This window comes from Diadema setosum, chromosome 1 (assembly GCF_964275005.1).
Source record: "Diadema setosum chromosome 1, eeDiaSeto1, whole genome shotgun sequence".
Lineage (NCBI taxonomy): Eukaryota > Metazoa > Echinodermata > Echinoidea > Diadematoida > Diadematidae > Diadema > Diadema setosum.
The window spans coordinates 36,838,937-36,854,351 of record NC_092685.1 but is presented as its reverse complement, the minus strand read 5'-3'; the positions used below and the strand labels follow the sequence as shown (position 1 = coordinate 36,854,351).

General features: G+C 38.8%; 1 protein-coding gene across 1 annotated transcript in view; it reads right to left on the bottom strand.

Annotated features, from left to right (window-relative positions):
- LOC140230096 (uncharacterized) overlaps nt 1-15,415 on the bottom strand; it is a 128,292-nt gene that overhangs the window by 68,358 nt on the left and 44,519 nt on the right. Inside the window, exon 2 of the mRNA XM_072310304.1 lies at nt 12,555-14,350. Within this exon, the coding sequence (XP_072166405.1) occupies nt 12,555-14,216 (1,662 nt within the window). The 5' untranslated portion in view covers nt 14,217-14,350. The remainder of the gene's footprint in view (nt 1-12,554; nt 14,351-15,415) is intronic.

The window sequence follows — 15,415 nt, the reverse complement described above, 5'->3', positions numbered from 1 at the left end:
ATAGCTACTAGGAAGACAACATACAAATGCTAACCATTCACTGTACAGTTAACTTGCCCTCAACTGATGTGAACATTCTTGATATCTGTCTCATAAAAAAAAAGAATAAATGCCATTTTGTTCCCTGTTCCATGGTATTCCTTCACAACTTATGATCAATGCATGTTTAAGTATCCTATGTAATAAGGGTATGATGATTATTGCCAATACATTTGTTAGAAAAATTACAGATCTGTGCAAAGATGTTGAGACAAAGAAATGATGCTGCACACTTTTTTAATCTCTGAGCATGACATGTGTGCTAAAAACATGTCTCTTCTTCAGTAATGAGTTAGTTCCTTGATTGTCTGTATCACTGTTGTATGTACATCTTTAGGTGGGTATCTCAATGGTTTTGAGACTAGATGGCGACCTGGTGGTGATGAGTCTTGCTGGTCATGGAGACATCTCTGTGACGTCTCCGCAACATCTCCAGGAGACTGGCCTCATTTCCAGGGAGAATCACAACAGAACTGAACATGTTCACATTTTTCAGAGACTATTTCCAATCTCCAGTTGGTGTCGAAGATGTCTTGGAGACTTCTCCATGACTTCGCAGAGGCCCAGGGCATCCTATCAGCAACAATGTGGAGATGTTGTGGAGACATCATGGAGATGTCTCCACGACTGAGAAGATGTCTCAGAGACATTATGGCTACTTTCTGCTGAATAAGTCATCACCTTGTTTGGAGATGTCTCAGAAGTCACCCTGGAGTCACATTCTTGGTGAGAGCGCAGGCCATTTTTTTTTTCCATATCTCAAGTCGCACAAGACATGGCTACTGATCAGTCACAGCAGTCACAGCAACATCTCATCCAGTGAGAAAGGCCCTTTGCATTTCTACAAGAGCTTTGAACTAAATATTGTTGGCATCTATTTTCACTTTTTACAGGTGGCAACTGAGTGCCTATCTATGAGAACAGCTTTTGCTGATATTATGCCTGATGCAATTAGCATCATCTATGTAGATAGCAGGAACAATTTTCTCCCATAGACCTTATCGCAAATAGCATTTATCGCTAGGTGGCGCTGTTCGCGCAAAGGAATTGTGGGACTGAATAATGGGCAAACGCCGATTCGATTTTCGGGATCGCGAAGCCACGCACCGCCGCCCGCACGCAACGTAGTCTCCTGTTTAGGGTTTGGAAAAGAGACTAACTGCGAACGAACGCGCCGCGTGAGTGCGAGATTGGGTTGGGTTACCCGTAGCAGTCGTAGCCTTTTGAACTCGCAATGGTCTGTGTGGTGAGTTAGTCTCAAATCTCAGCCACGTGGCCTTGCTAAAATTATACGCAAAGCCATACGATTCACGGAGTGACAGTGTTCACCGCGTTTTTTACAACTCTGATTCTTCAACCAGAGGCAATAAAACAATGTTTGTTACATTACTGCACATGACAATAACGACATAGCTTCTCATAGGTTTTTACAGCTTTTTATAACTGATTTTAAGCATTTTTTTTTTAAGAATAGCCGAGGACAGTACCGCAGATAGCGAGTATAAGCCCATGCAGCATGAAGCACAGCGAACACTGATACATGTACATTTTATCGCAACAAAGGCCCTTTGTAATAATTTTTTTGTAATAATTTTTGTAATAATTTTTTTTGTAATAAGTTTTTTGTAATAATTTTCATTTGTGGAACTACCAGTTTATCCCTTATTGCCAATAATGTTCCCCATCCGTGTATACCATAATAGATCTGCATGAGCTATGGCCTGGTGATCTGCTTGCACGACATGCATTATTGTTTGTTGTTTTCAATAAAGTACACAACAATTATTGTATGATGTATGAGGGAAAAAGAAATCAGAGAACAAAGAATGTGTGTGTAGGTGTGTGTGTTTGTCTGTGTGGCTTGTTATTCATTAAATTTTAAAAAGGAATAAATTATATGTACTGGTGTGTAAAGCCTTGCAAAGGAGGAAATAACATTTAGACATTATGTCATGCAAACCTATTTTTAAGAGAGCTACTATGAATGTTGGTTGTGAGTAATTTGGAAATATTTCTTAATGAATTCTGATATGTATTGCCGTGTGATTTGAGTTTTCGAGTGTGTTGTGCCAGAGAAAAAATGAGAAAAGGAATATTTACACCTGTAGACATAAGATTCGGTTGAAATAAAAGATTGAGCATTACTGTCATGGGTAATCTTTTCAGTTTTTCATTTTCTTTTAGTTCATCGTCTCTTTTTCACATTCTGATGTCCATCTAATTTTTTCTATGTAAGTATCTTTTCATCGTAAGTATTGGAAACCCACCGTTCAACAGTTTAAAAAAAAATAAAATTATGCAACCTTTCTGTTTGAATAATTTCATTTTCCCTTCACTTACATGCCTGCCCCTCAAACACCACATCTTCTTTTCTATATCTTTCTTCGCTTTCTTCTTGCGACTCAACAGAAACAGACAGGGCAACACACATGTTGCTTTGATGAAAAATCTCTTGTCCAACTCTCTCCCAAATTATTTGGAATGGGCTTACATGCAAATTCATAATTATTAAATGAATATTCATACACTGATTTACCTTGACGAAAATGCAATGAGGAAACAATGACTTACACAGAATGATATTATTCATCACATAGAAATGAATATATGCAACCTCAGATGAATTGAGGGATAAACTTCTTTCGGTTCTGCTGAGCTATTCATGTGCCATTGTATTCCACATTCGTAACAAAATTGCTATTGCTCTTGATGTACAAACTCTGCACAAAAAAAGAAGAAGAAATAAATAAAATAATAACAAAAATATCCGTGTGAAGCAGAGTAATCAAATTATATTCTGATATAATATAGGGCCTAACTGCTATAGAATAGCTTCGGCGGCATCATTCACGCCATGATTAGCTGTCACTCATATCACACATGCACACATTGCCGCCGCTATCTCCACGGTCATGGTACACTCACTATCAACAAGCTATTACAAAGTACGTCTCTTCGTAACAAGACTGCTTAGAAAAACAAAAATAGTTCGTACCTGCCATGATATATTCGGTCATTATTGCAATCATTTCTATATCAAATCTAGCCCCACCATTACATTTCAAAATCAAAGTGGTCAGCGATTTCGCAAGGCAAATGTGAGGAAATGTTTTAGTTGAGAAAGTAGAAGGATGAATACGATCGACGCGATCGTGTTACATACAGTACTGTACACTGTACACAGCACTGTACACATTACGTACGACGCGTCGGCTGCTAACATGTCGCATGGTCGCATTCAGACAATAGGTGGCGCTCTTGCTCCCTATTCGTTCCCATCGTCCCTTGCATGAAGCTATTTGCGATAAGGTCTATGTTTTGTGAACATATTGATTTGTAGTTCATACTAAGCCAACACAAAGTAGTGGATGGACCACCGTAGAAGTGTTCAATGCTGTGCACATGTGCTACACCAAACTACAGAGGGCAGCATTCAACTTCAGTTGTTAATGCCATTGACACTTGCAGCATGTTGCATGCATGCTTAGTCACACTTGATGATGACATACATGTATGTTTTAAAATCAACTACTTCTACACTGCCCTGTGAGTTAAGTCTGAGCAGGCTCAGCCTTTCATCATTTGGATGTTGAATCATGAATATAGTATGCACACTGTTATGCACCTTGCACATTATATGTAATCTCTGGCATTACAGGTTACACATGTCATAACTGAACAAACTGCAATACATTTGAGATGAATTTGACAGTAATGACCACTGCACAATATCAAGGTATTCACAAATGGAGTAGGCAAAATATGATAAAAATAGCTCTTTTTTTCTCCTTGCTTTTTGCAACCAGAAAAAAAAAAGGGGGGAGGGGGGAGTGGGAAAGAATCACCCAAGCATAGAACAGTTTAATTTTCTGTATGATGTGAAATATTGAACAGTGTTATGCAAAAAGGTCAAAAATTCTAAAAAGGATGTTCACTTCAGGAGTGGCTAATGGAAGAAGATGGTGCAAAGTGCAAGATAGTCACAGAACAAGAGAGTTACAGCATTCATGATATCCACTGAAATCTGTGTTATTTGATAAGATACTATAAAAACAGAGACAGACCTGTGCTTCATTTCTCATTCCTCATACGCTCAAAACTTACCTTCTTTTGATAGCATCATCCACACATGTGTGATGATGGAAATAAAATGAATCTCAGGTCCCCATACTTTGCTCTAGTTATCAAAAAAGACAATCTTCATCATTCACATTGTTGAATATTTTACAAAGTTTGCTCTCTCTTATAGCCAAGGGCTAAGGGGCTGCTGATGAAAGTAATTCATTTGTGCATCAAGACAATTTCCATGAAATCAGCTCTCATCATTAGCCTCGAACACAGGACAATGCCGAGCAGCGATGGCTATTAAAAAAACGTTTCTCCACAAACTCTCCGCAAAGGGTAAATCCCGACTGAGGGGACGATATTCAATTGTACGTGATATACACCCTTCTACTAAAAAGTCCATTAGAGGGAAAGCAGGTACAATGCACATTTAATTAGTAGGTGAAAGGTACAGGCACAGGCCAGTTATTAACCAAAGTGGTAAAATGAGAGGGTACTGATTCAGACAGGATTACTGGCTGTTGCATGCCAGTGGCTTTAAGTGTTAATTCCTCCACTTCATGTTATGGTTGGTTTTGATAAATAGAATAGAGACAAATGAACAGAATGTTACAGGCTTAAAATTTAGACCAATGCGTGTGTATGACAAATAAAAGTAACACACATGGAATATGAATGATTCACATGTTTAATGTTCAATGTCTCATGAAATAGCAATATCGGTAGCAACTGCACCAGGAAACTGGAAAAGGTGATTTTATCATTGCACCAGTCTCGAGGTGACCTGTACATAAACTTTCACTAAAAATTTCTGTTTGATAGAAAGAAAACAAGAAGTAAGATACTTTATATGAATTTATTGTAGTCATCCAATAACCTTTTTTTTTTGGGGGGGGGGGGCCTGGGGGAGTGCAGTTGTCAGTCATCAACAAAACCGTGAGCTATTTGTTGTGTTTGGGGCTTTTTCCACTCTTATATTGTGGCAACCTCACTCAGTGCTTTTTGACAATCCTCAGTAAATGAACATGAATCTATCCAGAATAGCAATATAGTGATAGCAACAAAACCACTCTCGACATTGCAGACAAATTTGATTCTTCCCATTTCATGGCTTTAAATTTTAAAGTATAGTATACAATGGTGTGTCATTGCATTTAACAAGCATATCATCACATAAAATTAAATACAAGTGTGAACTTATAATTTCTTGGTTTAGACAGAAATTGTTATAATCACTGTATGGTCTGTGAAATAGTTATACTCATTTTAAACTTTACATATGGCATCATATTTTTCTTTCACATGAATCTACAAATGTATTTCTAGCCATAACGATAAAGATATTGAAATGCATGAATGATCATGACAGTACTAAATGGTGATAAAAATAATTATCATTATCATCATCTCGATAATACGAGTGTTGCTGTATGCGATCGTACGTAAATTAGCTTGCGGGTACAGATCTATTATACTTCTTGTTTGCTGATGTGGAGGTGTAAATGATGACGCTTGATTCCACACTTTGAGATGCTTCTTGATAACAAACAGGCTTGGGGCAAAGCACTGAAGAAGGCCAGGAAAGAATAATCACAAAAAGAATGGAAATTTGCAGACAAATCACGTCAAACTTCCAAGAGGTCATAGACTGATGAAATGGGCAAAAAGTTGCCACAGCAACAACAGCCACTGCAAGTGGATACGACAAAGGATTTTTGACCTCAACAACCAAAACATGCATGTCACACCGTATCCATGGCAACTAGACGGAATCATGTATCTGTGTAAAGATAGAGAGTTGATAATGTATGGACATGGATTATAACTATATCGGTTTACTATCATAGCCAAAAACATTGTGAATCCGTAGCAATGTCATGAAGCATTAAATAACAAGCCAATGAACCATCAATTGTTCGAACATGTGCTTTTTTCTAGATAAAGTGTCACTATATCTTGCATACTACAAGCATGTCTCACAAATATAAGAGCTGCCATGCTCATAAAATAGTGGCAACATACAAGAACATAGTTATCTTACTTTCATGGCAAGTTCTTGTTTAATTGTTATTTTGTATCAAATCTTTGGTTAAGAACCAAAAACTAAACAATTCCATACATTGCCAAGTGTTAACTCAGGATTTTGTTTCTCAGCTGATAAATACTTTATTTCAGTAATCTGCAAAAGAGCTGTGAAGTAGAAGAGTAGGAGAGGTTAGTGCAGTAAATGAATATGGACATCAAGTTTCAATAAAATGTCAAAAATATTGCATTTTTTAAAAATCAAACCTTTATCCAATGCTATACGAATGAAAAAATATTACTGAGTTAATTTGAATGTCACACACTAGTTGAAATGAAAAAAAAAATGCTGCAAGCGTATTATAAGAAATCAAAGAAAGTAAATGTTGAAACTGTTTTAATTCTAAGAAAATGAAGTCATATTACATATTATGAGTTGTGTACTTTGGTTTAACCAGCCGAGAAAATCATAATCCATGGACAAGCAGTTGAGAGCAATATATATCACACGTCTTACAGCAACGCAATACAAAATCAGTTGCAGAACTACACCTGTATACTATCAGAACTAAAAGTGTGAACACACATTGCAAAAGAAGTTCACTTCTAAAGTCATTTTACAATGGAAAATGTGAGAAGAGAATCCATGTGACAGAATTGGTGATAGAGAAGATTTGGCAGGGAATATTTGTCACCCCTTTACTCCTAAAGAGGAAATACTTTGAACCTACCCGACATTGATCAGTTGAAAGACAAAATGAACAGATAGTTTTCATTCATGTACTTCTGCGTAGAGAGCCAATGTCCCCATTTTGCACTTGGTGAAAAAGTCAGAAAAGGTCATCATCTGTACGTTTTTTATAGTATATGACTGTGTCATACAGAATATCATGCAGAGGAAACACTTCTTAAAGTTCTACCAACGGCACTGAAATGTCACCTTGTGAAGTCATCCCTGGCAATCCCAACCCACATTACCATATATGGTGTGTTTTACAGAGTGAATCTCAATTCAGAAGTTCATCTTATTTTGTCTTGTCAAATTTCAGTACAATATCCATATGAAAAGACACAAATGAAATTTTGGCTTGATGCTCTTGTAAACACTTCTCTCTCTCTCTCTCTCTCTCTCTCTCCAAAAGCCAAGATATTCCTGTGTTAATAGAATGTACCCTTGATTATGGTGCATGACTTATGAGTATATATGGTTTAATGCACCATGATAAAAGGAAAATGCTGTATTACAGAACAAGCATCACTGTAGCCCTAAACTGTGTAAGTCATCATCTCAACTCCATCATGCATTGTGACTTGTACTTGCTTGTCAACAATTGTGGCTACAATCTTTTCTTCTTTTTTTTTAAATGTTTTAACAGATGCCATATATTGTTGACAAAATAGGAGTATGAGTAGACACACTGTCAACAATGTTTCATACCATTAGTCGAGAACAATGGACTAGTTTCACAATGTCATTAGCATAAATTGCAACACCCATTACTAACAGTCACTGCTGGATAAAGTGAAATGCTTGTAGTTGACTGGTCATCACCCTGCTGCTACAATGTACTTCCAAGCACATGCAGTTGTAATTAAAGAATGTAATTGCAATTGCAAACAGTTTTAAACTCTGTAGACTGCCAATGAAATTTACACTCTCCCATCATCTCTGCTTGTGACATTTTTTCCCCATATCATGTGCTGTTTTGTTTTACCATGTCTCTGCCAATATGACTGCACTAGATGGCTCTATCCATAGGATTGAAAAACAAACACACAAAATGGGCTTTTTTAATATGACTACTAGCACAGTCTATTAATACCCTTCAGGGCTTACAAGCAGATATTATGAAAAGGAAGATTTATTTTCTCCTTTTTTCTTCACATTTTATATGTGGCTAAATATGTTCTCTAAAAATATCTAGCTCCCCTGAAATATTAAATTGTCTCATGTAATCACAACTATACAAAAGGAATCTTTGATTTAAATTTATACCTCAAAATAAGAGCTTTATATTTCATCAATATGGAATGAATAGCACAAGTGGAATGTCAAATGTTCAGAAAGTCTACACTGTAAACTGATCTCCTATTTCTCATCTAATGCCTATTCAATGAATGCATTCTGAAGTTTCAGCATTGCCACATGACTGCATGTTGATTTCTTCAAAATTACAGAATATGAGAGCAAAAAAAATCAAGTTTAAATTCATAGAATTTTTTATTCCCATGATGAAAAAATAAGACAACAAAATCTTAAATCAAACTGGCTTTACCGTTCTTCATTTTCTCTCCCCCCTTCCACAACCCAAGCCTCTCCCCCCTTCCACAACCCGAGCCTCTCCCCTCATTTCAAAGGAGGTTTTCAAGCTACATACTATCAACTAACGAGGCAGGTGTCAGAAAGCTTCTCATAGCTCCGATCGATGTAGCTGAAATGAGACCAGACAGTTATCACACCACTAACAGGAAAGAGCTTACACGTCTGTTTTCATTCCACCTGATAACACAGACATGGAGAGATGCTAGGAAGTGTCACAAAATTTCTCTATTCTGACAGTAGAGAAACTGGTGGCAGAATGAACGAGTTGACCATGTGCAACAATGTCCTTGTGGCATCACATGTAAAAGTGGCTAGTCCCAAGCTATGATTTCATTTATTTTCTCCTTCATATTTTTAGCGGATATGTCATAGTATTTTGGTTGAGTCAGCAGTCTTGATTTACCAAATGAATGTGGGATGCTTGATATAAAATAAATTAAGATTTGAAGTGCTCTGTTCAATCTGCAATTCACAGCTCAGGGTCCTATTGGATACAAAATTATGACTATGAAGTACATGTAGAGGTATTAATTGATTTGATTGGATTTTTACTTTGATTTCATACCTGATATTATTTTGCATTATCTCTGAAAGATTTTATTTTCCTTACTATTGTTTCAGTTCATCTATCATGCAAATCACTTGTTTACCATATGTGCTTAAATATGAAAATGTGTTTGTCATGAGTGACTTCCCAATCAATTTTTATATCAGCATGTATAATATAATTGCAGTTTACTGATTTCAGATGTGCGGTAATATTTTGATGCAATTTCAATTCTTCTACCAATTTTCCACACTACTGGTAAAATCAGTTCCTTGGTTATAAGACGTATTCCATGTTTGAAGTATATTTCAGGGACACAAATAGCATGCACTAAAAAAGAAGAAAAAAAAAATGGAACTGCCAAAGAAAAAGGAAAACATTTTCCATCTGCCAAAAAGATATTCTTCCCTAATTTTTAACTATGGCTAACAATAAGACTGGGAAGGCGAGAAAGAACTATTTGTCTGTAGTAATTGAGCTATAGACTGTCTACCCCTTGTGACTATAGAAGTGATGTTTATCATGAAGTGATTGACTACCAGATGCAGAAAAGAAGTTCAAGTTTAATACATTCATGGATGAATTTCATGATATGTGATAATGTCAGTTATTCAAATAATTCATGGGCTCAAATGATATGTCAGATCCCTTTTGCTAAATTTTTTTAAATATTGCACCTACTCTAAAAAAAAAAAAAAGAAAAGAAACAAAGAATGACATTTGTCATCATACATTAATGTAAGTTGCATGTCATTCCCATACACAAAATCTTCCAAGAAGTATACAGTTGTATGTCATCATTAGCCATACATGTTTCTTACTGCTATGCTCAAGGGAAAATAAATTCAACTATTTCTGAAAAAAATAAGTGGTAAATGTATATTAGGCACTCAAATTTTATGCATCTTCAGGTACATGTAACAAGCTTGCGAGGTAAAAGTCCTTTCATGGTACATTGCACTTCATGGCAGTCCTCATAAAAAAATGAAAGCAGCTATTAAACCTAAAGTGAACATGCCTAACCAGTATTAGTTGTCGAGGAAATTATATTTCTGAACAGGGGATACCTTGGCAACCGTTTTCCTGTGCAATTAACCACACAAGGACAAAGGTTTCATTCCACTGCATTTAAAGTGTCTGAGCAATGACAATGCATAACACCTTGCTTCAAGGCATAAAGATAACAAAACCTGAATGCTCCAAGTGCATCCAAAATTGAATACAGTCAAACCTGCCTTAGTGGCCACCTGTTTAAAGCAGCCACTGAAAAATCCCCTCAAGAGAAAAGCCCTGTTACAGACCCTGTGTATAGCGGCCACCTGTCTAATGCGCTAATGCGGACAGCGGCCACGAATTCGGTTTCCTGCGGTAGATTTTAACCTGTCTATAGTGGCCAAAAATCCAATGGAGCCGTACCGAGCCAATAATTCAGCGTGTTTTTCTGCTTTGTAGCCGTGCCAGTCATTCCTGGGCAATGTTTAGTGATCGCCACTGCTGCATTCATCAGTCATATAATGCACTAGTGTTAAGCTTTCTTCACGACTGTACACATGCTACTGCGCAACAATTTCATAAACACCGGCATTGTTCAATGCATGAAACACACGGGTGCATACGTACACATCGATACATGTACATGTAAGTACTTACAGATGTATGCAACGATGATACATGTACATGTAGGCAATGCACACAAAGTTGGATTACCTGTCTATAGCGGCCACTTTTTTTGGTCTCCCTTGGGTGGCCGCTATAGGTTTGACTGTACATACAACATACATTACACATAAACACATAAGGCAATCTGACAATGCCCAACAAGAATACTAAAGGATTCATTGATGCTAAGTTTTAAAAGCAAATCTTCTTTGGATTGAATGATATGACAGGAACAGAAATCACTCTTAAATTCATAAAGGGTTCACAACCTTTCTGCTTATTTCGATGCAGTCAATGCTTTAAAGATTTCAATCATCTCCAGATTTTGATCAGGTATGAGACGCAAACATTTCAACGCTTGAATCACTGTCTGGATTGATGCATGAAGATTCATGAAAATAGCTGGATATGTGATTCATAGATTTAAAGTAAACTGAAGTAATTTTCCATGCTCATGAAGCGAAAGTAAGCTAGGTTTCAATGCATGAAAGGGCTCCATCCCCAGCCTGGATACAATTCTGCCCATACCAGAATTCTAGCAAAGGAGTTGATTAGTCGTCCTACATACCTACGTCACAACTCTGCCTGCACATTTTTCAAGAGTGATCATTTTTCATGTCGAACTAAAAAAAAAAAAAACAGAACAGATCAATTTTTTTTTTTTTTTTTTTTTTTTTTTGCCAAGACTACAATTTTGGTACGTCTTTATATTCCACATGTCATGTGATACAGGGAATCTAAATCTATCTACTATTCAATCTCCAACTGAATGGTTTTAAAGTGTTTCAACAAAAGCAGTTCTTGAAGTGGATGACATCCTTGAACTAAGATATGACTGGGTGGGGGAGGGGGACACTGGACTTCAATCATCCTAATGCCATAAAGACAACTTAAGTAGGTGAGATAATACTGTCAGGCTTTGTCACCCATCTTCTTTTTCGTTATCATAACAAAGTGTGCATTGTTTCTTCTTTTTCTTTTCTTTTTTTGGCTATAATATCATTCATGTATACAATTTATATTGTGTTCAATGAACTGTCCTCATTACCTGAATGGAAGTCAAATTGACACATGTACCTCTTTGAATCATGTTTTTTTTTTCCTTTTTGATGGAAATAAATATTGAATAACTATTGAATATTCCATTACTGATCTCTAATAACTCTTACCTTTCTAGAATGTATTTTGCCTAAACTGTACTTGTATATCATATATCAACAAAAATATCATTTGTTTGTTCCCATTCAAGACTCTTGGATTAGGAAAAATTATATAGAAAACCTATGTGTAATCTGCCTCGCAGATAGCTGTGCCCTTCGTAAGTATATCCCCCCCCCCCCCAAGCATACCAGACATCAGTAACAATGGATGCAGTTTACTCTGTCCTTGCCATATAGAAAACTTAAATCTTGTTTTCCATCAACTTGAGATAGTCATGTTTGGATATATGCACACATTTGTAGAGTGCAAACAAAGTTTCGATATGAGAGCATTTAAAAACACCACCCTGTACCATGATAATGGTTAGTCAGGATCATGTAACATTGGAAGCTTTTTTGATATGTCTGAGTTTCACTTTTGCACAGTATGGATTCTGGGAAAGCTTTGCACACTCTGTTGATAATGTCCACACGTCCACACCAGTTCTGGATTACAGGTCAGGTTAAACCCTGCTTCAGACAGTTCCTTGGAATGCTCTACGGACAAACAATTCTATAACATCACAGGTCTATAAGCACTATTTTGCAACTTTTATACCTAAAATAAGGAATATTCAATTACTTAGATGTCAAATGAAATTCATCAGTTTGTCTCCCCCAATGTTAGATGTCCCCACAAAGCTACATCACACCAATGATACTATCCTTTAATGAAGAAAACAAATGAAAGACTACTCACACTGCTGAATTGTGCTCTCTTCGCAGCTGCAGTAAATGGAGCCTTAGCCGACGTTGACACAGGTGGCTCCACACTCCCTGTTGATGGTGGGGGATCCTCCAGCTCATCCTCAATGGAACCCTGGCTGAAAGAGGACAGGGAACTATCTGTGGACAGCTTTCGGTGCGGCACGCTGGACTGAATGTCAGAGAGTGTCAGGAAATGATAGGGCCTGCTGCCTCCAATTCCTGAGGTTGGAGTGAAAGCACCAGGTTTGGGGCCCTGCTCACTGGGCTCTTTCACACCGTCATCACACATGTCGCTGATGACAAGAGCAGGCGGCTCTGTCTCCTGCCTGACAGGCCGCGGTTTGGGTGAAGGCACTCTTTGCTTATCTACCATGGCACTTGAGATGATGGGGGGTGAGGGCTTCTCATCTGTGTCACGGTCCACACTGTCTTGCTCTGACTGCATAGAGAAGCGGTTGCTCAGACCGGGAGTAGTCTCATGGACACGTGCCGGGAGTGGACTGCCAGGGGGGTTCAGTCTGACCTTCAATTCAGTTCTCTTAATGTCAGTGTTAGCAGGACTGAGGATAGATTGAGATGTTGATAGACTTGGCGATGTTTTTGATGACTTATCCTGAGGCAGCTTGAGATCTTGAAAGCCTTCATCAGGCGACAAGATTTCTGGTTTTACAGTTACGTTGTCTGGGCTTCCTGGGGGGTAGAGATGAAATACTGGTTTGGTCTTGACCAACTGTGGTCGTACAGGCTTCGGGACTTGTATGGTGAAGTTCTTTTCGAAATGGGAAGGCATGCTCCTGACATGGCCACTTTGCTCGCTGCATGACTCTTCTTCACTAGAGGAACGTCCTTGTGCAGATGGTGATTCTACTGACAGCCTAATAAAGCCACTGTCATGGCTGCTGCTTCTACAAGTCCTTGAGTGTTCTGGGAGAGCTACAGAAAGCGTTGATCTGTCATCACTCTGCTCTCGCTGCAACTGTGAGTCAAGAGTTGGCGAATGGCTGCGAGGACTCATGCATACAGGGCTGCTAGAGTAGAACCCACTACCATACCCACTGCTTGGACTTGTGCTAGGTGACAAGAGCTGTTTTGGCAATAGGGTGCCATTATCTGGATCTGGGGGATATATTTCAGGAGGTGCAAGGTTGATTTTGAGCGGTTTCGGACTGATGGAGCGGCGGCGGAACAGCGATGACATGGGCTGCTCACCCGGAGATGTTTGCTGGTCTGAGATTGAGGCAAGAGTGAAGGACTTTGATCGGGATCTAGAGTTGTTGATGGCAAGTTGTTCTCGAGGACTCCCTGAATCACCGTTATCACCGACATTGGCAAATTTGCTGCATAGACTGAAGATTTTAGGCGACACAGGCCGCACCGTAACAGAATCAACCGACGTTGTCGTGCCCCATGAGCGGGGAGAGGTTGAGAGGTAGCGTTCAGAGGACCAGTCTTCCCCTATAGATAATTTCCTCCTGGCCGTGTCTACTTCAAGACTCTCTGGCATGGCTGGTTGGTTGACCGTTGATGCGAGGGCTGAGCAGGCCTCCTGTGAGCTGCTTTGTGAGGAGGATGGCAACAGCGACGCCTGGGGCACACTGGCTGAAGAAGGCAGATTAGATGCTGCCAAGACTTTCTGCTCAGTTCTGCTGCTCATAATCAAAGCTCTCCCATCTGTGCGGGGAAATCCCCTCACGATTCCTCCTCAGCTATGACATCACCTGCTCTTACCCAATCGACCATGACTAGGGCCCTTCTGCATGTTTCCAAGGTTCGGGCACAGGAATTCGTCTACAATACAAGCAAAAATGGAGAGAGGAGGAAAGAAATTAGATAAATGCTACTGAGACAAACAGTGACATCCAAAATGCACACATTTACTATGGCTGTACATAACAACATGTTCTAAAAATAGAGATTGTTGTGTGCAAAACCTAGATTCAGAACTTACATGCCAAGCGAAACATGCGTAACATGACATCCTTCAACAAATGAAGAAAAAAAAAAGTCCCTACATTCTTTCCTTCCATTGTTGTGGAAGACATAGTCCATTCAAAGAACATTCACATAATCTGCATTTCTTTTCTACCACAGATCAGTGCATCATGACTTATATTCTAACTGAGTTGGAGTGTGGTAATGGGGAAGGATAATACAATGGTACAACTTGAACATGTAATTCTCTTTCATTTCAACTACGTATTCTAAAAGCCCCTAGCAGTAAAAATCAGGTGGGGGATTTCTGGTCTCCTAAACATTCCTCTGAAAAAAGGAGAATTGCATCTAAGACCCCATTTACAGTGAGTGAAAAGGCCGGGCTTGGCCGCGGCGGAGCCCGGCCTTCATTTCACTGTAAACATGCAACGGGCCAAATGCGCTACCAAAATCGGCCGCGCATTTGGCCAAGCTCTGGAGGTAGTCTCGGCCGAGTTTAGCCTTTTCTCACTGTAAACGCAAACTGGGCCAAATGCGGTACCAAACTGTGACCGGCGCGCTCCCAATAATAGTCATTTGTTTACAAGCAGAGAGCCATTACGACAAAATATTGAAAAGTTTGAATTAAAAGCCGGGGCCGAGCCCGGTACTGTAAACGGACAAAATTGCAGGGCCAAGTACCGCAACTGAGGCTGTGCACGGCCCGGCCCTGCACTGTAAATGGGGTCATAGAGGCCACTTGTGGAGAAGTGTAGACAGTAATTTATCGCCACAATGCCAAACATTCTATTCATTTAAAAGGATACGCCGTGACAGTCACTATGATCAATGGCAAAGTGCCTTCAAATCTAATTATAAATCCTCTACACAGAAAAATAATTCATGGCAAGAAACATCTCTGGCAATCAAGAACTTCAACCA